At 45.0% G+C, this 26,817-nt stretch overlaps 1 protein-coding gene across 1 annotated transcript; it reads left to right on the top strand.

The window, feature by feature from the left end:
• The first annotated feature begins 523 nt into the window (after positions 1-523).
• On the top strand, positions 524-26,817 carry chd2 (chromodomain helicase DNA binding protein 2). Its single transcript, XM_079567418.1, has 38 exons — positions 524-594; positions 3,293-3,692; positions 4,226-4,312; positions 4,629-4,690; positions 4,965-5,075; positions 5,822-6,001; positions 6,624-6,763; positions 6,852-7,077; positions 7,198-7,298; positions 7,383-7,424; positions 7,506-7,684; positions 8,379-8,503; positions 10,036-10,252; positions 10,396-10,485; positions 12,041-12,231; positions 12,303-12,491; positions 12,578-12,740; positions 13,824-13,976; positions 14,842-14,913; positions 16,213-16,362; positions 16,453-16,601; positions 16,679-16,775; positions 17,147-17,239; positions 19,162-19,335; positions 19,412-19,581; positions 20,851-20,892; positions 20,972-21,111; positions 21,191-21,329; positions 21,463-21,613; positions 21,696-21,812; positions 21,889-22,011; positions 23,931-24,074; positions 24,157-24,273; positions 24,350-24,528; positions 24,627-24,726; positions 24,812-24,974; positions 25,334-25,598; positions 26,432-26,817. Exons 1-38 carry the CDS (start codon positions 533-535, stop codon positions 26,718-26,720), a joined length of 5,592 nt encoding a protein of 1,863 aa, XP_079423544.1. The 5' UTR covers positions 524-532; the 3' UTR covers positions 26,721-26,817.

The raw sequence follows: 26,817 nt of genomic DNA, 5'->3' as shown, positions 1-26,817 counted from the left end.
ATTTATCCTAAAAACTGTTCGTTTTGCTGTATTTTATTCTAATCGTGACTCGGGAAATATCCCGACTCCATAATATAGCTAAGTTTAATTTAGTGGGCAAGGGCTACTTTTTGGGCTGCTACCCCTTTACTGTTTACTTCTGACATGTGTACATTCAGCGGTTTATAAATTGCTCTTTTGCAATGCTTAAAAAGTGTTTTTTGTTTATTTTATTTGCGATGACGCAGTAACAATTGGCCATATGCACGCTGCTCAGTCTGCGGACTACATTGAATGGGACAGTGCATTTCTACAACTGTACAGCCCCTGTCAAATGAAAAACCTAGGTTATAGGTTTTAGTGTAAGTTTTTAAAGAAAATCATTAATTTGGCCCAGTTGTGTTTTTGTTGTCGTGACACATCGCCGGGCTTTAACGTGCCATCTAAGCTAAGTCACTTTTACAGGACTTGTAGGATAGTTAATGTCTACAGTCCAACTTTTTGACAACAAATCTCGGGCCAGCACCACACTGCCACATTCACGGACACTGCGATGATGAAGAGCAAAAGTAAGAAACTCGAGGATGAAGGCTCCACTCACAGCAATGCGTCAAGGTACGAGCCTCTTCCCACTGTTGCTCTGTGTTCCCTTGTGTTTACTGTTGAGGTTGGCTTCTCACCTGTGCACTGCTGTGCCTTTCATGTGGTCTACCCCTGTCTCCAGTGACCTTGAATTGTTTTATAGCCACACCCAGGGGGAAAAGAAATGACTCCCAAGAGACACAGCATGGAAATGAACCCTACTTTAGCCCCTTCACCACCTTCACTCATTACTTTGTACTGCAGTCTCTGACAACTTATCACACACACATTCAGATCTAGTGCAGTGGAATATCTTTGTGTACCTGTTATTCAGCAGGTCAAGTAAAGAAATAATAAAACATACAAGAATATATAAAATAGAAAGTAAATGTCATATCTATGTACATTATAGTATTTAAAATGACAATGAAATGTGGGGTGAACTAGTGCATAATCATCTTAAACTGAAAGTCTGTGTCTATGCTTCTGTTTATAGCATTGACATGATTGCGCTATTTAAATGTAAAACATGAAACCTTTGTGCCATCTATGACATTGTCTACATTCTTCCACTCTAAGTGACCTTTGACATCTGCCTGAGGTTATTTTAGAAACTGCTCCTCACTTTAGCAGGGCTAATTCTAACCTTTAAAACAGGACCTACAAAAGTCTGCTCAGTCTAAACTTGGTGGTGTATACAGTTTGCCAATCAGGCTGAAGTGAAACATTAGTAAGCTTATTCATTTGTGCATCTAAATGTACAATCCTGGTTTACTGTGGAATCAGACTCAAGACCATCATCTCAGGTTTATCTGTGTAAAACATACATTTCATCAGTGGAGAAACACAGTTGTCACAGAAGCTCCCAAGATGGTGCAGCTGTTTGGAAATCATTACGCAGTCATCAGATTATGTTGGATCAATTACAATTCAGAGCTTAAACAACTAAAACTAATGTAATATGTGCCCTCCAACACCACATGCACACTGCAGCAACAGTTGTGTGCAGGCGGCAGCCATCTTACTTTCCGGGCCAAGAGTAAAAGTGCCTTGCTGAGGTGGCTGACAGAAGCATGGGCACTTTTGCCAAGAGTCCTGTCTGCAAAGTGCTTTAGAGCAGTTCCTGTGTGTTCATTAGCCACAAAATGCTTTACTTTGTGCAGTGTTGTTGTGTAAAACGTCCCCTCCTCAGTCTGAACCTCGCAGAGAAAGAACAGCATGAGTTGAGCCTCTGGTATTTCATTTTTACATCTGAACTGCAATTGGCCCGAGTCACATGCAATGACAAGGCGGCCAATAGAAAATCAAGATGATCACAGCAGACCCGCCTTCTTCTGACCTCCATTTAAAGGGAAAGGGGCTGGCACTTCCGTGTTTGGTTGGTCACAAATTCTCCCGATAACCCTGTTTTGCACTTACACAAAAATGTTAGCAATAACATTTCAAACATTAGAGCCCTGTTTCTGTGCAGCTTTTATTTTACAAACCTCTCTGAATGACTTCCTTTCAAGTGTTTGAATGCGTTTATATTGTCCCCTTGTGTTCAATATTAGCATGTGCAGCTGAAGTAAGTAAGATAAGAGGAACTGCATTATAGTTTTAGACAAGGACAACTTAATTAATAGCTTTTTAAAAACATAATACATATACATAATAGTATTCTATTGCAATGACAGGGAAGTTTGGCAACTAATGTTTATTTTACTGGGGAACGTTTTTTATCCAGAGCAAAAATGTCAGTCCCTTATCTTAACCTCTTCACCCCCACTTTAACAAATCTACAAACTTCTTGCAGCCTACAGGCCAGTGCAACGCCTCATTTGAAAGCTAAGACACACTAATCTAAGAGTTTTCCTAGTGTTTCCATCATGCGTTGTTGATGAGTTGTAGTCACAAGTTTTTGTTATGTTTTTGTTACTTTGTTGTCGCTTTTTTTATGCATTTTTGACATGTTTCTGTTGTGTGTTACGTCTCGTTTTATCGTTATTTTGACCGTTTTTTCAGGAAGCTTTTAGATTTGGGTAATGCCTGGATACCTGGTTTAATGCCAGAAAATGTGCTTGTGCAGGTGGGGTTAAGAGGTTAAGGCTTGAACAAACATTGGCCCATGACCAAGCAAACTTTCCTACCCCTACTTTGTGGGACACAAAGATTTCAAGAACTTACACAAAACCACCTTCTGTCGAAACTGTAAAATGTTTATTCTATTGTGAATTACTCAACATTACAATAGTATTCCAATAAATTGATGTTAGATTTGATTATGTTCACCTCATCTGGGGACACAGACAGGGCATGTATAAATGAAATATTTTTGGGGGCTCATTTGTGCGTCGAGATTCATGTGGCAGAAAACAGAGCTACTGGCCACGGTGCTATCCGTCTTTATTTTCTCAAAGATACAAAGGTAATACATCGGTTTAGGATCCGCTCTGTTCGAGTGTTCGACTAGCTTGAGTGCGGGTCGTTGCATTTCCTCGTCTTTTCACATATTTAATGTTATATGTTGAAGTGACTTAGATTAAAAGGCGCTAACTGCACAGAGAGCTCCTACACAGCGTTGTTTCACTGGATATACAAATACACTTAAGCTTTTAGTAAACATTTACCTAGTGTTTCCTAGTTGGACAGTTGTGATGTTTATGAATAAGTCTTGCTCCTGCAGTGTACTTGTCATTTGCTCAGTCTAACCTTGAACAAATCTTAAGTTCTCATTATGTTCGTTGTCTAGCAACTCGGCATCAGAAGATTCGAATCACTCTGCATCCGAATCTGGCAGTCAGTCGGAGAGTGAGCGAGGCAGCGAACGTGGCAGTGGACACGCCAGCGGACGCGGCAGTGAACACGGCAGCGAACACGGCAGCGAACACGCTAGCGGACGCGGCAGCGAACACGCTAGCGAACACGGCAGCGAACACGCCAGCGAACACGGCAGTGAACACGCCAGCGAACACGCCAGCGAACACGGCAGTGAACATGCCAGCGAGCGCCGGCGGTCCCACAACTCTGAGTCCAACAGCTCCTCGGAATCCGACAGCCACTCAGAATCTGATGGGTCCAAGTCCAACCTCACATCCGAGGCCAAAGACAAGCCCGTGGGCAGGAAGGAGAGGCTGGCAGATGTTAAGAAGGTAGGTGTTTTGGCAATCTTTGAAGGTAATTTGCCATACTAAGCAGCCTGGGCTGTAGCCTTAGCTTGACGTGTGCTTTTTGGTAAAACAAAAATAAATGGAATGTCCAGACTTACAGGATACTGAAGAGGTTTGGCTTTAATATGTTTTAGTCCAAGTTCCACTAATACACATCTTGACAGAGATCCATAGTTCCACAGGTTTCCACAGGTTTCCACAGGTTTCCACAGCACATAGCACAGTCAAAAAACTGTTGGGCCTAAAACCCAGGCCAGCTTCCACACCACTAAGGGTTCCCCCACCTGTCCATTTAATGTACTGCATGGCACCTGGCCCCACCCAAACACACAAAACATAAATATAGCTGATGCCTTTAAAACAAAATAACTTAGGAATAGCGTTTTGTAGCAATTTTAAAGGAAACTAAAACGGGCTTCACATTAGGGCCTAGGTCCAGTGTGGGGAGCCTAATCCTCTTCTCAAGAATGGACCCTGTTACAGCAGAATATAACAGCAGCTGTTCTATGATGCAGATGTGGGAAGAGCACCCAGATGTGTATGGTGTAAGAAGGTCCAACCGCAGCCGACAGGAGCCCGAGCGTCTCAACATTGGGGCAGGGGTGAGCAGAGGACACTGTTAACTTCACAAACTGTTGAATAATTTGTTGTATATTGTAACGTCTGTAACTTTTACTTTGCAGCAAATGTTTTTTTTTAATAGGCTTAGAGGTCACAACATGTCATTCAACTACCTTTAACCCATCTGCTTCTAGTTACAGTTCTACAATTTATCCTACAAGTCAGTTTAGGTCCCGTAAATGAATCCAAAAACCTCAATTTGAGACGCTTGACAAAATGGGATTCTAGAGCCATCCAGTGGACAAATACGCGCACTACTGTTATGTTTCTTTTATCTCTTTTCTTTTTCGTTTCTAGGGTAGCAGTGGCTCCGAGAGTGAAAGTCCCAAACGAAAGAGCACAAGAACTAAAAAGAAGGAGTAAGTGCTTAAACATTTAACACAGTCAAATTCAGAGGACAAATTTCGTTGTACAGTTGATGAATAATGACAAATAAAGCACCTTTACCTTTACCATTGGTGATTTGTAGTGATATGCAGTCATATTTCCTTCATCCTTCTGGGTATCTGTTTGGGCTGTGATCAGTGGCTTTTCCTTGATTTAATCTTGGTTGTGGCCATTCTCTATCTAAAAGATGATCGGTGTTAGTGCTGCAGGCCTGAGCATGAACATGTGGCGTTTCTTTGTTGTAAGAAAAATCTGGAAAGATGAGGACTCCGATGATGAAGAGGCGTCGGAGTCGGAAAATTCAGACACTGAGCAGGAAGACAAAAAAGTTAGATCCAGACGACTTCCTGCCAGAAGGTAAGATCGGAGCCACCAGACAGCTACCCACTGGTCCTCAACTCACCTAATCATCTTTGTCATTTTTGATTCAGAAGAGCTAATCATATTTTACACAGTTAAAAAAGAAACCGAGGCTTTTACAAAGAGCAGATGTGTCAAAAGTGAAGTGTGCAGAACGCTTGTTATGGTTTCTCTCTTACAATTTTGACACAAGAAGTGGAGCTTGTAGTCTGGAGTCTCACTAAAGGCTATTAGATGTTTCAGAGATAATGCAGTAGAAAAGCAATTCAAACGACTTCATTCATATAGCTGGGTCTTCCTACCTGTTTGAAGTCCTTGGAGGAGCCGGAGGCTACTTGTAGGTTCCTATGTCATACCTCCACTTTCCAGTCAACCCCAAAAACCTTTCATTATGTTGTTACAAAACTGTCTTTGACACTATGGGTTAGGTCTGTCATAAAGGATAGTGGACTGCGTGGGCATCTTTACACTGCAGGTTAATGTTACTGTCACAGACGTTTATGGTCTTTATCTGTGGGGTCCCTCAGGGGTCAGTCCTGGGACCTCTTTTTTCAATCTTTTCACAGGGTAATGTTTAGGTTTCCACATCTACAGTATATTGTATTATTTGCACAGGCTGCCAACCAACACAATTAACTCCCTAAACACAAACAATTATGCCCATACACAATTAGTTTAGTACTTCAATCTATTGCCGACTTGCTCAGTGCTGTGGCCGTGTGTGGTGTAACCGTGTTTTACAGACCCCAGAGCAGGTCCTCCAAAAAGCAGCTGGCTCAGAAGTCCAGGAAGTCCAGGAAACCGGAGTCTTCTGCAGATGATGATGAGGAGGATGAAGAGGACGACGACGATGACGACGAGGAGGATGAAGGGGACACTCCCAAGAGACAGCAGCGCAGACGAGGAGCCACAAAGGTCAAGAGGTACTAGTCTGGCCAACCAGACTCCGCTTCTTTACAGAAGAGGATCTGGCAACACTCGCGCTTTCAAAGGAAGTGACGCAGCGATGTGGAGCCGACCGACCAATCAGAGCAGCTCCCTGAACGTCACGTTGTTGCGCCTTTGTTTTGTAGTTTTTCAACACAAGCTTCACGTAATGCTCCTGTTTGCTTGTATTCTTAAGTTTTTCTGACATAAACGACAGAAGTCATTTCCTGAACTCCGTGTGGCAGGAGCGCCATTGTTAATATCCCAATGACGACAACTTTCTTGTGGCTGTTTCTGTCGTCACATCCGCCATGTTCTCATTGGCTGCTGCGCCTCGGTCTTCCCACATTAGTCCCACCTCCAGCAGTAGCTTTTCTACGACAGGGTCGCCAGACTAGTCTCCTGTTTATTAATGAATAAACATCGGAGATTAGTCTGGTTGCCAGGCTAAAGAGGTACAGAGCTTCAGAGATTTTACGGACATAAGAACTCAATGTTCACTGGCACAGCAAAAATATACTGAAATACTCTGAACAAAACTCCATTATTAATCTTTGTTAAAGTTTTTTTTTTTCTTTTTTCGATAGTTCTTAGAATAATCTGGGTTTTGATGTGCAGCTATAAAGAGGACCAGCATGACTTTGAGACTGACTCTGACGACCTCATTGAAATGACGGGGGAGGCAGGAGAGGAGCAGCAGGACGACGACAGTGAGACCATCGAGAAGATCATGGACACAAGGGTCGGTAAGAAAGGAGGTGAGTCTGCACTTCTGACAACTATCAACAGTAACGTAATAAGTGAGAAGTAAGGAGTCGATCTAGACTTAAGTGTGTCTTTCTGTAGCCACGGGATCACGCACTACATTGTACGCCTTGGAGGACAACGGAGACCCCAACGAGGGTTTCGACCCCAGCGCGGAAGAGGGGGAGACCCAGTACCTGGTCAAGTGGAAGGGCTGGTCCTACATCCACAACACCTGGGAGAGCATGGACTCCCTCACAGAGCAGAAGGTCAAGGGCCTCAAGAAACTGGACAACTTTAAGAAGAAGAACGACGAGCTCAATGCATGGTGAGAATGCGGAGGAACTGTCTTGTCACACGAAGGCTACACATCCAGAAGATTGTCAGGCTCGTCAACGTGTTTCTTATAACAATAGCAGCAAATGACCGGGCTGTCTTTGCCTCGCAGGTTGGCGAGGTCTTCACCTGAAGACATCGAGTTCCACAACTGTCAGCAGGAGCTCAACTCCGATCTGAACAAACAGTTTCAATTTGTGGAGCGCATCATCGGTGAGTTCAGGCTTAGTCTCCTCTGCTTCATGTCCGTTCATTTGGATTTGTCCATAAACTGAGGTGATGTTTCCTTTTAAACAGCCATGAAAACTGCAAAGTCCCATGTGCCTTCTGACTTCCCATGTGAGTACAACTTTGAGCTCTTCTATTATTTTGATAAACACTGCATTGGTGATTGAATCTTTTCTCCCCCGGCTCTCCCAGCTCACAGCCATAAGAGCGGCTCGTCGGATGAGCCGGAGTACCTGTGTAAGTGGATGGGTCTGCCGTACTCTGAGTGCAGCTGGGAGGACGGAGCGCTGGTAAAGAGGAAGTTCCAGCCCTGCGTCGACAGCTTCAACAGCCGCCACACCAGCAAGACCCTGCCCTCCAAGGACTGCAAGGTGCTTTGGGAGAAAGCATAGCGCCAAAATAAAGTTTTAACTCACTAGATGTTAATGACCAGTTGCAAATGTTTTTAGTTTTTAGACTCTTGCTCTGCAGTGTCAATTTCGTCGACTAAAATATTTAGTCTTAATTTTAGTCAAAGTGATGTTTTTGACGACTAAAACTGGACTAAAACTAAATTAAAAGTTTCTCATGAGACTAAAACTGTGACTAAAATGTCCAGATATTTTAGTCGACTAAAATAAGACTAAATAAAAATGAAAAGAAGAGACTAAAATCATCCAAACTTGTATTGACCGTCTGAAAGAGCCTCAGATCATTTAAATTCACTGCCAAATGATCAGCTCTGAGCTTTGTTCATGTGGAGCAGCTCCATGAAGTCGAGGACCTGGATTAAATATGATTATAATGAATATTATAAATATAAGTTATTAAATTAGTCTTAATGTTAGTCGACTAAATTGACATGCAATTTTAGTCGCCTAAAACTAGACTAAAATTTAAAAGGTTTTTTTTACTAAATCTTGACTAAAATTAAATTACATTTTAGTCAAAGGACTAAGACTAAAACTAATATAAAATATGTTGTCAAAATTAACACTGTTGCTCTGTTTCAATGGCAATAAAAACTAGACTTTTCCCCATGTTATTAATAATAGAATGAAATAAATTGATTGACTATGTTGTCAGGTGTTGAAGCAGAGACCCAGGTTCTTGCCTCTGAAGAAGCAGCCCTCTTACATCGGAGATGAGACCCTGCAGCTAAGGGACTACCAGCTGGCCGGGGTGAACTGGCTCGCTCACTCCTGGTGCAGGTACAGACTAATGGAACACAGGGCGCACATACAGTGGGTTGCACAAGCATCCGTCCCCCTTTAACTTTTCAACATTTTGCCACGCTATGGACCACAAACATACATATATTCATTGTAAATTTTATATGAAGCGACACACAATCGTGAAGTGAAACGAAATTCATACATCCTTTTTTTTTTCTATAAATAAAAAGTGGGGTTTGCAAAAGTATCTACCCCCTGGAGTTAGTACACCTTTTTGCTGCAATTACTTGCTGCAAGTCTTTTGGGGTTTGTCTCTACCAGTCCTGTACATCTTGAGTCTGTTTTTTAGCCCATTCTTCTTTGCAAAACCACTCGAGCTCAGTTAGATTAGATGGAGAGTGTTTGTGAACCGTAGATTTTAGATCAGGGATGCCCAAACTTTTTGTCTCTGAGGGCCAAAATGAAAAAGTGTCTGTGGGTCGCGGACCAAACACTGCATTGTGAAGCGTGAAGCACATATAACTACAAATAATAATAGTTACTTTATTTTCTTTTTTGGTATACATTTGCATTTAATTCTATCCATGCAAATAGCATGCTACAAAAGCCTAGTTTTAGTAGAACAAAATCAATAGCAATATAGAGCAAAATGTAAACAACAACACCACCTGTACTTGCAGTACCTACAGTGACTTTACCTCATTCATTTAAGTCAAAGAAAATGCCATATTAGACCAATTTGAAAGTGTCAGTTCAGCATAAAGTCTTTTATAAGTCATAGATGTCAATGACCTTCGCAATAAAATAATATGGAAAAATGTGAAAGTTGATGCTACGACGCTCTATGACAGAGAAATACCAAGACACCAGAAAAGTGTTTCCTTAACTTTGTGAAAGGAGTGAAACAGCGCCCCCAATTTCTGGCTGGTGGCCAAAAAGTGTACTGCATCCATTTTTGCCATTGAGAATGAATGGGAAAGAGTTAGTATTAACCAGATGCGGCGCAAAAGTAGGACACTCTCTCGCGGGCCCCACTTTGGGCACCCCTGTTTTAGATCTTTCCACAGATTTAGGTCTGGACTTTGACTTGGCCATTCTAACACATGGATATTTTTTGTTTTCAACCATTCCAATGTTGCCCTGGCTTTATGTTTAGGGCCGTCGTCTTGCTGGAAGGAGAACCTCCGCCACAGTTTCTAGTCTTTTGCAGACAACAACATGTTTTCATCCAAGATTGCCATGTATTTAGCCCCATTTATCTTTCCATCAATTCAAAGCTTCTTTCCTGTCCCCGCTGATGAAAAGATATGATATATATATTTATGTTTGTGGTCCATAACGTAGCAAAATGTCAAAAAGTTGAATGGGGGCGGATACTTTTGCAACCCACTGCACGTGTTCCTCCGCAGGCGTCGCAGTTGCAAATCCTACTGGCTGGATGACTCAAAGGCCATATGGGTTTTTCCACACTTGCCAGGGGGGTTTGGGCAATGGCAGTTGTCGAAGTGTTCAATTTTCACTGTAATAACCTTGAGCAGCGGTAACATGACGGTCCCCGGTGTGTGCAGGTGCAACAGTGTGATCCTGGCTGATGAGATGGGCCTTGGGAAGACCATCCAAACCATCTCGTTCCTGTCCTACATGTTCCACCAGCACCAGCTCTATGGGCCCTTCCTCGTGGTGGTGCCCCTGTCCACGCTAACCTCCTGGCAGAGGGAGTTCCAGACCTGGGCCCCGCAGATGAATGTGGTGGTCTACCTGGGAGACGTCATGAGCAGGAAGACTGTGAGTGCACCTGCGTCACATGGAAAAAGCACGGACAGAAAATGAAAACAATGCGCTGCCTTAGTTACAGGCACACCGGTGTTGTGCAGACTGGTTGTTTTCTACTTAAAAGGTTCAAAAATATGTTTGGTCTTTTGACACAGATCCGGGACTATGAGTGGGTGAACCACCAAACTAAGAGGATTCGTTTCAATGCACTCCTAACAACGTATGAAATCCTGCTGAAAGACAAGGTATGTCCATGTTAGGATTGTACATCAGCTCATGTATTTGCAGCTGTTTTCTTTAAAAAATAATGATCTGTTCAAGACATGTTAACAATATTTAGTTGGAAACAGGGGAAGTGTGGATATGGTAGACTGTTGGATGGTTAGATACATTTTACTAGGGATGTCCTGATCCGATTCCGTGATCGGAAATGGGGCCCGATCACATGGTTACAGACTCGATCAGAATCGGACAACACCTCCCGATCAGGACTCGGATATTTCTGCGTGTCCATTCTCGTTACTTTTGATCAGATTTCGAGCTACCGCGAACCACTTTCTGTCCCCTCCCCCTGGCCCAGCGCCTCTGTCACTCACTCCACCTGCTGCGTCAAACCACTCGCACCATCGCTCAGTCCGTGCCCCCTTCGTCTGAGAAATCCCCAAATCCACACAAGTGCCAGCGCGGGAGAACAATAACAACATCTCCGATAACCCGTGCAGAGTTTACTGTAGGCTAAGCGAGGAGAGAGGAGAGAGTACGGACGGGAAGACAGGGTGCGGAGAGAGCAGTAAGAAGTAGCAAACAGCTGTTTTTATCGCTATTACGCCGCTACATGTGAGATGTTTAAAAGTCCGTGGACAGAGACGAGAGCGCGGCCCGCTGCGCTCATACGTGCGCAAACGCTGAAAGACGAGGGGAAACTTCGTCTCTATAACCTGATAACCACTGCCTCCTCTCTTCACTTATCCCCGCGCTATGTTCAGGAGGTGAATTGAAGCATTTGTTGTCACTCCTGGTTGTCTTAAGCCTTTAGTAAAACACACGCACTCTGTACACGCCCACAGTAGATGACCCGCGCTCAAGTCACGGTGTGCACAGCTCGGTGGACGGTGCACTGCGCGCGGACCTCGACCCCGTCCCGGTTTTCAGGCTGGGAAATGTGGTCACCGTATCTCTACTTATTAAAGAGACTGTAATCAAGTTAACAGCACATTTAGCTTTTGGCCAAATATGTTATTTAACTGTTTGGCCACATTACTGCAGTGTTTTTTTTCTGTGCTGCCAGACAGTTTTTTACATTGCAGTGCATAAAAACGTATTGCCCAAGTTTTGTTTTCATTGCCAATCAACAAACACATTTAATAACGAATGGGATTTTAGATCAGCCTCTCTGTGTAAAACTATATTACACTGTAAAGACTAGTCTTGCGTACTTGAGAAAAAACAGACACAGTAGAGTTACTCTCTATATCCAAAACCATGAATGAAAACAAGTTGAATAATATAGTTTTTTTTCTTAATTTTTAAAACAATGTATTACGTATCGGATCGGGACTCGGTATCGGGCAATTCTCAAAATCAAATGACTCGGACTCGGATCGGGGGCAAAAAAACCTGATCGGGACATCCCTAGTGTCTACCATAATATTATTTATTTATCATGTATTTAACCAGGGGAAGAATAATCTAAATTCCAGGGGAGTCCTCGCTCTAATGGGGAACAGCATAAAATTCTGTAAAACAATTGCAACAGCATTAATACAACATTGCGATGCTAACGTTGCCCTATAACCTCAGGGCGTGCTGGGGAACATCAACTGGGCGTTCCTGGGCGTGGATGAGGCTCACAGGCTGAAGAACGACGACTCGCTGCTGTACAAGTCCCTGATGGAGTTCAGGTCCAACCACAGGCTGCTGATCACAGGCACCCCTCTGCAGAACTCCCTCAAAGAGCTGTGGTCCCTGCTGCACTTCCTCATGCCCGACAAGTACCGGCCTCACTCACGCACGCACACACGGGTTTCCGACTTCCACCGCGTTAACGTGCTCTGTGTCGTAGGTTCGACTCCTGGGAGGACTTTGAGGACGACCACGGGAAAGGACGAGACAACGGTTACCAGAGCCTGCACAAAGTCCTGGAGCCGTTCCTTCTGCGGCGCGTGAAGAAGGACGTGGAGAAGTCGTTGCCCGCCAAAGTGGAGCAGATCCTGCGCGTGGACATGAGCGCTCAGCAGAAACAGTTCTACAAGTGCGCATTCTCAATTGCGGAGACAGATTTTTTTCGATGCGCGAAAGCCGGCGTTACAAAACGGGCTGCTTTCTTGACATTTTCAGGTGGATTCTGACGAGAAACTTCAAGGCTCTCTCCAAAGGAACCAGGGGCAGCTCGTCGGGCTTCCTCAACATCGTCATGGAGCTGAAGAAGTGCTGCAACCACAGCTTCCTCATCAAGCAGCCGGAGGACGAGGAGACTGACGGGCAGATCACACTTCTGCAGGTAACGCCACGCCACAAAACTCTTGTCGCACAAAAGAAAACACAAGACTAGGGACAATACAAACATGCCCAGTAGAAAAGTTAAACAGAACAAGTATTACAGAGCAGCTCAGTCCATTTCTGTGGCGATTGTGTTCAGGTTTTCAGCCAGGGGAACTCTGTGTCTGTATATTGTGTAGAGTTCAGATGGGTGAGCGGAGTCAGAGGCAATAGCTCGAGCTTTGGTCAGTGTCTTGTCCGATATGAGACCCTTTTATGCTGTACATCGGTATGGGGCGTATCATCTATACTTCACAGAGGCATAATCTGAATTCATATGGCATTGTGATTGCATGATTCTGACTGACTCTGAGCTTTCCACTTGCCTTTGGAAGGAAGGAAGGAAGGAAGGAAGGAAGGAAGGAAGGAAGGAAGGAAGGAAGGAAGGAAGGAAGGAAGGAAGGAAGGAAGGAAGGAAGGAAGGAAGGAAGGAAGGAAGGAAGGAAGGAAGGAAGGAAGGAAGGAAGGAAGGAAGGAAGGAAGGAAGGAAGGAAGGAAGGAAGGAAGGAAAAAAGGTAAGAAGAAAGGAAAAAAGGTAAGAAGAAAGGAAGGAAGGAAGGAAGGAAGGCACAAAGAAAGAAAGAAAGACACAAAGAAAGAAAGAAAGAAAGACACAAAGAAAGAAAGAAAGACACAAAGAAAGACACAAAGAGATGGAAGCCGTCACCGCACTCTTCCAAAACATTAAAGATGGCGGCGCGGCGACTGATAAACTGTTTTCTGCTTCTCTTTCATCTGCTTTAAATAATTTTGAAAATATAAAATCTCTAAAACCAGAGCAAGAAACAGTGTTGGAAGCTTTCCTCGTGAAAAGGAATGTTTTTAAAAAGGCTTTGCTGCTTGTTGTCGCATTGTTCCCAAGAGGGACAAAGAAATCATTGTTTCATCGTTCCCATTCCTGAAGCTTTGACGCGGTGAAGATGGAAGGAGCTAAATGGATCCTCTTGATTTTCCACAAAATATTTATTACTTTTTTTCCTTTGATTTACATATCGTTAGTAGGTATTGTCTGTCTGTACAAACACATGCTTTGGATGTGTCGCAGGCTCTGGTGCGAGGCAGCGGGAAGCTGGTGCTCTTGGACAAACTGCTGACCCGCCTCAGAGAGAGAGGGAACCGGGTCCTGATCTTCTCTCAGATGGTGCGCATGCTGGACATCCTGGCTGAGTACTTGGCCAAGAAGAGATACCAGTTCCAGGTAACGTTCACTTAACATGACGAGGGCTGGGTACCGTCAAACAATATCAGTACGGTATCGGAAAAGTGAAAGTATCAGAAATAGCTACTGATATATCTTATGTATTAAGATCCAAGTTTTGATTCCCCGTATTTCCCCCATCTTTTTTCTCAGTTTATTTTTTATATTTGCTCCAATTTGTTCTCATTTTCTAAATCCACCTTCCCCCTCATTTTTTCTCTTTTTTCTTTATTACTAATGTTTTCCCTATTTTCCCTTTTTTTCCTCAATTTTCCCACAATTTATTCTCCATGTTTTCTCTATTTTTGCCACAATTTCCCCCCATTTTCCCCCAAATTATTCTGCACCCATTTCTTGACATTGGAGATGAACCCGATATTGTAAATTTGCAGATCTACCAAACATTATTGTTTCGTTTTCTGTTTCTAGATGACAAATATTTGAGTGTAGTTTTGGAAAAAGTATCGTTGAAGTATCGGTATTGGGAAAAATGTAGTACAAACAGTACACAGCCCTAAACAATCCCTAGAAAATCCCTACTCACTGCCTTAACATTACACACAGAAGCTACATACAGTCTTTCTTGTTGTTCATCTGAGTGTTTTGGTGCTGGGGGCTTGTTTTGCCTGCGCTAAACAAGGATCAAGTGTCCATTTTGTCCCAGGCCCACTCAGCCAAGAGTCTGTAGTTATTTATATCAGGCCAGTTCTGTCCCACTGACACCGGCGGGCTCCTGTGTGCCACTCTGAAGGGGGACTTTCTGCCCAGGGAGTGTTTGCTGTCGGGGCACCGTGGAGGGTCATGGCGTGGGGTAGTTAGCCAGAGAAATGGCTGTGTTTGAACAGACTCCGCTTATGCTCCGCAGAGACTGGACGGTTCCATAAAGGGAGAGATCCGTAAACAAGCGCTGGACCACTTCAACGCAGAGGGCTCCGAGGTCAGTGTCACTTACCGAGCGTTTGTGCCTCTGTGTTCCATAAATGTGTGAATGTAGCACTTACTCAGCAGCAACTCTGACCTGGAAATAATCAACTTAAACTGACATGGAAACGCTCACAAATAAGCATCTGAGTTTGGCTTAAGAGCGTTAATCTGAACCTGAACCAAGCACATTTTCTCCAATTTGTCTTTACCCAAAACTAAAGGCTTCTTGGAAAAAAGCGACAAAAAACGCGAAGTGCCTGAAAAGCAACAATTACACATAAAAAAGAGCGACAAAAATGCTTATAAAAACCCAAGAAAAAGTGACAAGAAAATGAGTCAAAAACAGAATGCAGCAAAAACGCCACAAAAAAGTGAGGCCAGTGTGGCAACAATGCAAGGAAAATCTTTATTTTGTGGTTCTTGCCCTTCAAATGAGGCATTGCACTGGCTTAAAGGAATAGGCCACCGTTTTTCCATACTGAGATATGTTCTTACCTTAGCTTTGATGAGTTCTTTAGGACCTGTCTGATCTTCCCCCGTGCCTTCAGTCACGTAAACACAGCGCAGACGGCGTTAGCATTTAGCCTCTCCCTCTCTCCTCTATAGCTCCAAAACAGGTCAAGATAGAAGCTACCAAGCTCTTCCACGTTTTCCCTATTTAAATATGGTTACGTGAAGTGTTCCACTACAAAGTATAATTACACAAAGTTAAACAATGTGGATTTTCTAAGCGGATAAAAGGGGGAACTATATTGTAAGGAGTAATATATAATACCAGGAGTAGTTTGGCATCCGCACAGTAAAGTGAAGATTACTGCGCGGATTTCGAACTACTCCTGGTATTAATACGCCTTACAATATAGTTCCCCCTTTTATCCGCTTAGAAAATCCACATTGTTTAATTTTGTGTAATTATACTTTGTAGTGGAACACTTCACGTAACCATATTTAAATAGGGAAAACGTGGAAGAGCTTGGTAGCTTCTATCTTGACCTGTTTTGGAGCTATAGAGGAGAGAGGGAGAGGCTAAATGCTAACGCCGTCTGCGCTGTGTTTACGTGACTGAAGGCACGGGGGAAGATCAGACAGGTCCTAAAGAACTCGTCAAAGCTCAGGTAAGAACATATCTCAGTATGTAAAAACGGTGGCCTGTTCCTTTAAGAGGTTAGAATGTAAATATGTTGGCTTTAAGAATGGCATTCAAAAGTATTACATTTTTTTGCCATAATCTGAACAGAAAAGGCATGAAAAAATGACCGTAACATAGTGTGTGGAGATCCCTGACAAACATTTTGGTTGGTCCCTCCTCCAGGACTTCTGCTTTCTGCTGTCCACCAGAGCAGGAGGCCTGGGCATTAACCTGGCCTCCGCCGACACTGTGGTCATCTTCGACTCGGACTGGAACCCTCAGAATGACCTGCAGGCCCAGGCGCGAGCTCACCGCATTGGCCAGAAGAAACAGGTACTCGCCGGCCGAGAGAGACTTCATACAGTTTCTTTTTTCTAAAGTGACAGAAGCAAATAAGGAAAGTCCCTCTGTCCCCCTGCACAGGTGAACATCTATCGGCTGGTGACCAAAGGGACGGTGGAGGAGGACATCATCGAAAGAGCCAAGAAGAAGATGGTTCTGGATCATCTGGTCATTCAGAGGATGGACACCACAGGCCGCACCGTCCTGGACAACAGCTCCGGGAGCACAAAGTCCGCCTCATTTGTAATCACGTGTTTTACATCACGCGTTTCGTACCGGACTCATGATGTTTGTGCTCTCGCCACAGTTCAAACCCGTTCAACAAAGAGGAGCTGACCGCCATCCTAAAGTTCGGCGCAGAGGAGCTGTTCAAGGAGGCGGAGGGGGAGGAGTCTGAGCCGCAGGTGAATGCCGTTAGTACGATGTGTGCTCAGGGTTCGACAGTGTGTCCTGATAAAGCTTTTAACCATTGTTCCTCATCAAAAACGTGTCTGCTGTGGATGTAATGACCGCCTTAAAGTGTGTGAATTAAGAGATGATTTTGAGTAGGGTCTCTTCTAGTTTGGTCCTGAAGATCACCTGGCCTTCTTCACAATCCATTCCACTCACCTTTATCCAACAGCTTGTTCTATTGGCACTAACGCATGTATATATTTTTATCCTGGAATACCTTTTATTCTTCTTAAGATGCCTGTTTTTGTGGTAATGACCAGAGAAAAGCTACTGTTGCTACTACTGTGAGTGAGAGCAATGATGAACAATGGTCTCTGTGCAGGAAATGGACATCGATGAGATCCTGCGGATGGCTGAGACCAGAGAGAGTGACCAGGGCTCCAGCGCCACAGACGAGCTGCTCTCTCAGTTCAAGGTACTCCTCACACACTTTATCCATGGCACATTAGACCTACTGTCTAGCGGGTAGATGATACCTTAAAGCAGATCTGAGCAAACTGCTAATTTAATCCGGCCCGCAGCTCAAAAGTATCCTTTTTTCACGCCCCTTCGAGTAGTGTCCAAGTGACTCCAAAGTGGTGTCATTCCCACAGCCTGATCAGCTTCTGTTGCACAGCTGAGCAAGAGGCGTGTTGTTTGAGGGTCACTGGGTCTCGGTAAAGACCTTCCTCCCCTGTAGCCTTTGTTTTGTTTAGTCTCAGACCTGTTTTTGGCCTGGTTTACATGTGGTTTAAGCCTGAGTTGATATTTACAGAAAATGATCGTCCTAGTAACAGTATCAGCCATTCAAAATACACAATTTAAGGCAATGTACAATAGGATAAAGTTGAGCAGAATAAGTTCAAGTTATTGTTGCTGCTTCTCATGTGGCCCCTTATGAAAATGAATTGCCCACCCCTGCCTTAATGTGTCACACTCTGTATCACACTGTGTTAGGCTTATAGGCGCCATCTGGTGGTGAAAAAGCGTTACACCAGTGAGCCTGAAAAAAAGCGAACTGAGCTCATTTATTCTCATTCAGAAATGTGAACCAAATCGTCAGGATTGAAGCAGGGCAAGTTTATTTGAAGAGCACAATTAATACACAAGGCAATTCAAAGTGCTTCACAGTTGAAAGGAAAATTACAAGAAGACAGATAAAATCAATAAAGACATCGACATAAAATTAATCAATAAGAGTGCAGATGAAATACTTTCAGTTGTCATTATGCTCGGGCAAAAAGAACTGTCTTCAGCCTGGATTTGAACATTGTCAGAGTTGAGGCCTGTCTCACATCCTCGTTAAGACTGTTCCATCAGATTTTCACCGTGTTTAGTCCTGACTCTGGGAACCACCAGGAGGCCCCTCCCTGAGGTTCTCAGGGCTGAGATGGTTCATACGGCTGTAACATGTCAGAGATGTACTTCAGTGCTAAACCATGAAAAGACTTGTAACAAGCGGAGCTGTTTTAAAGTCTATTCTCTTAGCGACAGGAAGCCAGTGCAGAGACCGGAGCACTGGACTAATATGGTCGTATTTCCTGGTTCTGGATGTTCTGCAGCTCTGATAGCTCGTTTAGAGAGGCCAGTGAGCAGCCGTTACAGTTTCTAACCTGCTGGAGACAAACACATGGATCAGTCTCTCTAAGTCTGGTTTTGACACAATTCCTCTGATCTTAGCCATGTTTTTCAGATGGTAAAAAGCTGCTGATGTTCTTGCTTTGATGTGGCTGTTTAAGTTCAGGTCTGAGTCCATGATCACTCCTAGGTTTCAAACCTGACTTTTTGGTTTTAGAGAGAGAGACTCAAGGTGACTGACAACACTTTGTCTTTGTGCCTGTGGGCCAAAAACAATGATCTCAGTTTTGAGATTGAGCTGTTTAACCAGCTGAGAGTGATAGACTCGAACTCACGACCCCTAATTATAAACCGTTTTTTTCCTTACGGAGCCAAACGAACGGTATAATATTTAAACTATGTCTTAGCATATATCTGTTTTTGCGTTTCCCTTCAGTATGGACATGAAAGAGAGATGGCTCTTGTGCTTTACACGTTATCTATTGAATCATTTTGTTATCAGGGCAGATTGGCCCTCGAGCCCGGGAGCACCCACGGGATTGGTGCATAAAATGAGCCAGGTGTTGCGCTTGTTCTGCTGCTCGTTGCGTACGGCATTACATGATCTAAAATGACACAGTGAAAGTGTGGGTCATGTGACTTTTCTTAAAACGATACACTCGTTACACAGCTCGGCCGGTGTTGCTTTCTGTGCTTGATCCGTGTGTCGATACCTCGGCTCATTTAGCCCATCACTACATCTACTGTAAGCTTTCTTATGTTCATTATCATCATTTATAGGTTGCTAACTTCTCCACCATGGAAGAGAGCGCTCCTGAGCTGGAGGATAAGTCTGTGCGGGAGTGGGACGACATCATCCCCGAGGAGCAGAGGAAGAAGATCGAGGAGGAGGAGCGGCAGAGGGAGATGGAGGACATCTTCATGCTGCCCCGAAGCAGGAGCTCCAATAAGAAGGTCCCAGCCCTGTGTCCTGCTGTTTGCTCTGGTGTGCGGCCTGTTTCTGAAGCCTGTATCCTCTCTGTGACCTCAGGCCCAGGCCAACGACAGTGACAGTGACGTCGGCTCCAAACTGAAGAACCGCTCGTCCGGCTCCGACAGCGACAGCGACGACAGCGGAGACGACAAGAAGCCCAAGAAGAGAGGCCGTCCGCGGGCCCGCAGGAACACGGTGGAGGGCTTTACTGACGCCGAGATCCGCAGGTACTACTCGCTCCTGTCATATCACACATCATTTATGTGTGTGAGGGTCATGGAGACGCCAGAGTGGCTGAACCTGCGCTGGCTCAGTGTTTCTCACTAGCACAGGTGTCCGAACATCAGTGTGAGCATTTTGTGTGTGTTTTTTTTCACTTCCTGCAGTGAAAATAACAAACTGAATAGGCTTGTAAAGTTTTTAAAAGTAAATTAAAGTACAAATCCATAATCCACCACAGTCAGAAAATTGAGTTTATGAACAACTCACATACAGTAAATGGATCTATTCATTACAACTTGTGCTTAACTTATGTGTCAGATCAGTTATTCTTTAACAGAAATTTATAAACTAAAACACTATTTATTTTATTAGGCTACTTTAGGCTAGTCTCGCCAACCAGACTCCGCTACTTTACAGAAGAGGGTCTGGCAACACTCCATTGCGCTTTCAAAGGAAGTGACGCAGCGATATGGAGCCTACCGACCAATCAGAGCAGCTTCATGAACGGGAGTCACGTTGTTGCGCCTTTGTTTTGTAGTTTTTCAACACAAGCGACCACTTCACGTAATGCTCCAGTATGCTTGTGTTCTTAAGTGTTTCTGACATAAACGACAGAAGTCGCTTCGGTTGTCCCACACTAGTCCCGCCTCCAGCAGTAGCTTTTCTACGACAGGGACGCCAGACTAGTCTCCTGTTTATTAATGAATAAACATCGGAGATTAGTCTGGATGCCAGGCTAACTTTAGGCTGCTTTGATTAGTTGATGTAGCATTAGCATACTGCCGCTAGCTTTAGCAAACCGCGGCATTTTGCACGACGATCAAAAATACATTTGCAGAAGTTAAAACCTACATTTAGTCGGTGAAAGTTGTGTTTTTAAAGAGGTGAGAGCCAAAACTGGTGTCGGTTCAGTGTCGGATATTTGTAGCTGATATCGTATTTTTTCTAGTATCAGCTCCGATATCCGATGCCAGTGTTGGCACATCCCTGGTCAAAACGCTGCTGGGTTTGACACATGGAAGGCGATGTCGCTCCATTTCAATTCATTTTCTGTGGTACTTTCACAAAAATCAGCAAAGGGTTTTGGGGACAAACCAAAGTTAGGAGAGAGCACTACAGAGCGCAGTCCCCAACCAATATTTTGATCAAAACTGAGGAAAAGAACAGTTTTAGCTGGTAAAACACCCTCCAGTGGAGCCCACTGTGCATGTGCGAGATACATGGCCCAGGCCTAATGGAGACACACGTTTACTCTTACAATCATGTTTGTGCAGGTTCATTAAGGCCTACAAGAAGTTTGGAGCTCCTCTTGACCGGTGAGCCTTTCTTTCCCGCAGCTCATTTGTTTTATTTGCGTGGATAGCGTAGCTAACCGAACACTGCCCCCTGCTGCAGATTGGAGGCCATTGCTCGGGACTCGGAGCTGGTGGATAAGTCCATCGCAGACCTGAAGCGGCTGGGGGAGCTGCTGCACTCCAGCTGTGTGGCTGCGATCCAGGAGCACGAGGAGCAGCTCAAGGAGAACCCAGTGGAAGGTGAAGGAGCCGTACCTCTGGAGTAACGTGCTGGAGACGGGGTGAGTTTGAACGTAACCCGTTGCTGTGCTTTTTGTAGCCAAAGGCCCGGGGAAGCGGAGGGGCATCAACATCAAAATCTCCGGAGTTCAGGTCAACGCCAAAACCATCATCCAGCACGAGGAGGAGTTCGAGCCGCTACACAAGGCGGTGCCAGCCAACACCGCTGAGAGGAACAGGTGAGAACAACGGATAACGGAAAGAGAATGTACTTCATACTGGTGTTTCTTAGCTGTGAGAGCGTGAGAGTCGACTGAACCTCCTGCAGGTCCTTGTTCATACAGTGGCAGTAACGTAAACCCTGTGCTGCAGGTTCATGCTGAGCTGTCGTGTGAAGCCGGCTCACTTCGACGTGGAGTGGGACATACAGGACGACACGCAGCTGCTGCTGGGCATCTACGAACACGGCTTTGGAAACTGGGACCTGATTAAGACCGACCCCGACATGAGGCTGGTGGACAAGGCAAGACTCTTCTCCACTGACAGCGCTCATGCGTTCACTCGTACATTTCTTCATTTAAAGGAACATTATTCGTTCCCTTCAGATCCTGCCCGACGACACGGATAAGAAGCCCCAGTCCAAGCAGCTGCAGACACGGGCCGAGTACCTGCTCAAGCTGCTGAGAAAGGAGCAGGACAACGCCGATGTGTCCAGGGAAGAGGTACTGGTCCTGCTGGCGCTCTGGCACGTGTCGTTTTTGTTTTTCATACACGCGACTGACATGGCTTCGTCTGCAGGTCAAAGTGAGAAAAAGGAAGCCCCGCGCAAAGAAGAAGGACAACGCTGTGCTTAAAGACGACCAGGGCAACGAGATGTGCTCCCCGCGCTCCGACGCCCCGTCAGAGGAGGGGGAGGTCAAGGTGAGCGCCGGCCAACAGGCCTTAGAGGGGCTTTGGAAAGACTCCAGCTCACCACATTAAGAAACACCACAACAGTCTGTTTTCATGCAAATTGTTTTTATCTTTTTTCTTAATACAAGGGTGTAAAACTTGCCCCACGGACACAATTCTTGAAAGTAGCTTTAAGTTGACTAATTTCAAGAAGATTTCACTCACTTTCTAGAAAAGTTTTTGCTGGGTGGGTGTTAGGACGTCCATGTGTTCCTTTGGACATTACATTTGTTTGCATTCAAATTATACAATTAACGCATTAAATTGAAGCGTGAAAATTCCTTCCTTCTCCATGAAAATGACAGGCCTGATGATCTCCGCTGCTGTAGTGACTCGGCAAAGCAAAAGCAAGTAAAAACTCGAGCTATATGTCGCGCGCGCCTCAGTCTTTCGTGTATGATGACGGTCACGTTTCTTTCCATGCGGTGAATGCGACTGGCACGTGTCTTGTTGTTCACAACATGCGCTGAAAGCTGTTTCAGCGATATTAATGAAACTCTCTGCAACGGGAGGATGGAAGTCTGTAAACTCCACAGCGGTTGGTCTTGTCACGCACAAACCGTGTATTCATTTACGCTCGCCACTGGTGGGACACAACATCCACCTCATCAGTGCGCTCTGACTGCACAGCTGCCACACACGCACCGAACAGGCGCTAAGAGGCAGGTATCATGCATTCATCATTCAGTCCAAAGCACATGGACCCGATGACACAGGGATCAGTAAGTGACTACATAATGTTACATAAAGTTACAGTAGACCATCCTAAGTTGATGAAATGTAAAATGTTATTTATGCTAATGATATCTCCTATTCCTAATGCAACAACATTGATGTTTTGTACATTCTAATTGGATGTAACATTGTTTAAAATATATAGCACCTGTAGGTTTCATATGTGTCCTCACTTTTGAGCTCATGTCCTGCTTCTCAGTGTCGTAGAACTGGTGACCCTCGTGAGGACCAGCAGAGCTGAAAGCTCACAGACGGAGCATCGAGCGAGAGAGATGTGTTTGCCTTTTTCCAAAGTCAATTCTAGTCACTTTTGGCATGTCATAATGGCAATAAATTAGTCGCGATTAATTTAAATTTAGATTTGCGATCAATTCATTTATTTTTATGAACGATTTCTAATATGTATTACGGTGGGAATAGGAATGTGTTTTAAATATAACTTTTAGCTTACTTTACAACAAAATGCAAGACAAGCTGGTCGACTTTTCAGGTCATAATTTTTGCTAATTTTATAAACTAAAAATTGGTTAAACATTTAGACTTCAGACTATCACTTTACTTAACCGCTTAACCCCCGGCTGATCATTTTCTTCAGCTTGGCATTACCCAAATCTAGAAGCTTCTTGAAAAAGCGTCAAAATGGCAAGAACAATGAGGATGAAAATACATAATAACAAAAAAGTGACAAAGTAAAGAGCAACAAAAACATGATTAGAAAGTGACAAAAAAGTGATGAAAACACAACAAAATATGCGTCAGAAAAAGCGATGGAGTGATGAAGAGGGCAGCAAACAAAGAGAAACACAACAACCTACAAAATATCCCTACAAAACCATAAAAGAAGACAAATGCGCCAACAGTCAGGACAGAAGAGGGCAGCACTTGACACTGTGACAGTATTTGGTTCAGTAATGAGAAGAGAGCTCATCTACTCATTCCTTTTAATGAGAAGATGAACTGCTTAACTATTCCTGTGGTTTCTTGTGTATTTAAAGGTAAATGGTGCCACTGACACTAGACGACCAATGGCCCATTTTCTGTCAATTAGGTTTAATTTGTTTACTTATTCGTTAAAGGAACATCATACAAACAAATTTCTCTTGGCTCATGTAACGGTAATGAGTGCAAGGGCACGTGTGTTTTATCGCCTGCAGCCGGCCGATGGAACGGAGAAGTCCCCCGCCAAGAAGCGACAAAAGAAGCGGGCCAACAAAGAGAACAAAGAGAAGCAGGGGACTCCCAGGAAGGACAAGGACGCGGAGAAAGACAAGAAGGTCCCCAAGCCCCGCAAAGAGAAGGTATCACCTCCAGCTCGCAGCACACGCCGGAAAAACACGGATGTGAGACGATTCAAACATGTCCGTGTGCGCGGTGTTTCAGGCTAAAGCGGCGAAGGGGAAGAAGCCGCAGGGCCCGGTGCACATCACGGCGGGCTCCGACCCCGTCCCCATCGAAGGCAAGGAGGACGACGAGCTGGACCAGGAGACGTTCAGCGTGGTGAGCCTTAAATCCATTTCAGTGTCAGTTTCTGCTAAGTTAGCTAGATGTAAACGGTTCCCTGCTGCGTGTCCAGTGCAAGGAGCGCATGCGTCCGGTGAAGAAGGCCCTGAAGCAGCTGGACAAGCCGGACGAGGGCCTGTCGGACCAGGAGCAGCTGCAGCACACGCGCTCCTGTCTGCTGAAGATCGGAGACCGCATCAGCGAGTGCCTGAAGGCCTACAGCGACCCGGAGCACGTCAAGCTCTGGAGAAGGTGAGGACGATAACGGGACAGAGATTTGAATGGCGTTTTAACTAGGAAGCATTAGGTTTGTGTCGTTCCTCCTGCAATTCTTATGCTTTTTGTTTCAGAAACCTTTGGATATTTGTCTCGAAGTTTACTGAATTTGGCGCCAGGAAGCTCCACAAGCTCTACAAGATGGCCCTGAAGAAGCGCTCGCATGAGGAGGAGGTCAGCACGTCACGTCCTCCTCCTCCGTCTTAGATTTTAGAACCGCCGTCTTCAATCTGACCTGGAATCTCTGGCTGTTTTCTAGAAGGAGCACAAGAAGAAGGACGACGGCGGTAAAGCCAAGTCGTTCAGGCCGGAACCTTCGGGCTCCAGCCGGGACTCGTCCGGGTCCTCGTCCAAACCCGGACCCCACGGACACCACCGAGAGCCCTACGCCCCGGGAGGCAAGAGGCACTTCCCCGGCGACGGTGAGTGCGGCGGCTACATGGATTCATTTATCATATTCTGTTCCTTAATATTGATTAGAATTATTATGATTAATTGAACGAGCCAATTGCTAGTTAAGCAGAGCAGTGAACCCTGTTTCATTTTGATAAGATAAGATAAGATAAACCTTTATTGGTTAGGGTTAGACTGCACACTTTGAACATAAACCGCTCAAGCTCACCTTCCTGCCCCTCGCATTGTTGGTTTTGTTTTTTGTTATTGAGTGTAATAATAACCGCACATACTGTATTGTAGCTGCTCTCCTGTCAGGGCCACTCTCTCCACATTATATTGCCTCAGCCCCCATTTTCCCACTGATGCTTGTCTCATGTGCTCCCAGAGCGCGGCGACTGGCAGAGGGACAGGAAGTACCCGTACCCCCCCGGGAACAGCGGGCCGCCGTGGGGCGGAGAGCGCCCCCATCAGTACGACCGCTACAAGGACCACTACAACGACAGACGCTCACACGGTGGCGACTACCGCAGCTCGAGCGGCTACCGCAACAATACGTCACCACGGAAACGGTCTTACGAGTATGGCAACGACCGCGGCAACGACCGCGACCACGACCGCGACCACCGGGGTCACCGGCCGTACTACGACAGGTAACAGCCATGCCCCCCATCCTACTGTGCCCCTGTTCAAATTAGGGTTGTGACGATGGACCGTTCACCCACTGTTCCTTAAACAAACAAATCTGAGCAAATGCAAATAATAAGCTCCGATTTACATTTGTATCAGTGTGAGAAGAGCCTTGGAGTGGACGCGCTGAATGAGTCGTTCTCCTCAGACTTTAAGCATGAGTTTTAAAACATTTCTTTTGCAAAAGTCGTGTCCGTGACTCTGTTCAAATCATGTTTAGTTTAGATCCATTTATCCTGCAATAGTAATATGCAGCTTCTATATAGGCTATGTAAATATATATGTATGTAAATCTCTTTTAAAAAATGCTTATAATGAGAAATGGACAATATCATCACGATGGTTCACTGTAAACATTGTCAATGGCCAATTAAGGGGACATCGTCCAACCCTAGTTCATATGTCTCTTTACATCGAAACCAATCCAATATCTCGCTGTATTTTCCTTATGATTGACATTTAACACTTGTAACATCCATCGCATTGTCTTGTGAAGTGTTAAAATGTGGAAGAGAGGGGCCAAGGTCAAATGAATATGAAAACATTTGGTGAAAAGCAGGAGGTAGTTCTCACTCTGCATTAACCAGCATGAACGTAGCCCCTGAGCGCCTCCTGTTGGCCAATTCTAAGTTGGTCTTGGCTGGTTTCCCCTAAAGGCAGTCACTTGTACAATATCGCACTTTAAATCAGTCTAAGTTAGAGAACATTGACTCTCGCTCCATAGGACGGAGGGACACATATTCTAAAATACACTTGTACTTTGATCAAATTCTGAAACGCTACATGTCTTTTTCAGACACCCAGACCCAAAGAGGCGACGTCCTGATGACTTCCGAAGCCCCAGCTATCACCAGGGACGGGAGGGGCCCAACCAGGACTTCCGGAGGCCCCCAGAGCACAGGCAGAGCGGCCCATCTGGGCCAGAGCACTATCGACCCTTTCCCCCAGACAAGCCCTCGGCTCCCGTCCTGGACCCCCGCTCCCCCCCGAGCCACAAGTCTCCCCCGGACACCCGGCCCCCTCTCGAGAGACCGCTGGACCCCAACGCCAGTGCGGACCCCAGCTGGAGCCGTAAGACCAACTAGACCGAAGGCACATAGAACCACCACACCTACACCAGGCCCCAATCACTTTAAACCTCAAACTATCAGCTCAAACTATATAGGCCTGAAATCAAACTTA

The sequence above is a fragment of the Gobius niger genome (assembly GCF_951799975.1).
Source record: "Gobius niger genome assembly, chromosome: 12".
Classification (NCBI taxonomy): Eukaryota; Metazoa; Chordata; class Actinopteri; order Gobiiformes; family Gobiidae; genus Gobius; species Gobius niger.
This window is presented reverse-complemented; position numbering and strand designations above follow the sequence as displayed.

Bases quoted from the DNA above. Each gene is read 5' to 3' on its own strand.
- chd2 (XM_079567418.1), top strand. From the start codon at position 533: ATGATGAAGAGCAAAAGTAAGAAACTCGAGGATGAAGGCTCCACTCAC. The intron at 14,914-16,212 runs GTCAGTGTCACT...TCCCTCCTCCAG, and splicing joins TCAACGCAGAGGGCTCCGAG to GACTTCTGCTTTCTGCTGTC. The intron at 16,776-17,146 runs GTGAATGCCGTT...GTCTCTGTGCAG, and splicing joins GGGAGGAGTCTGAGCCGCAG to GAAATGGACATCGATGAGAT.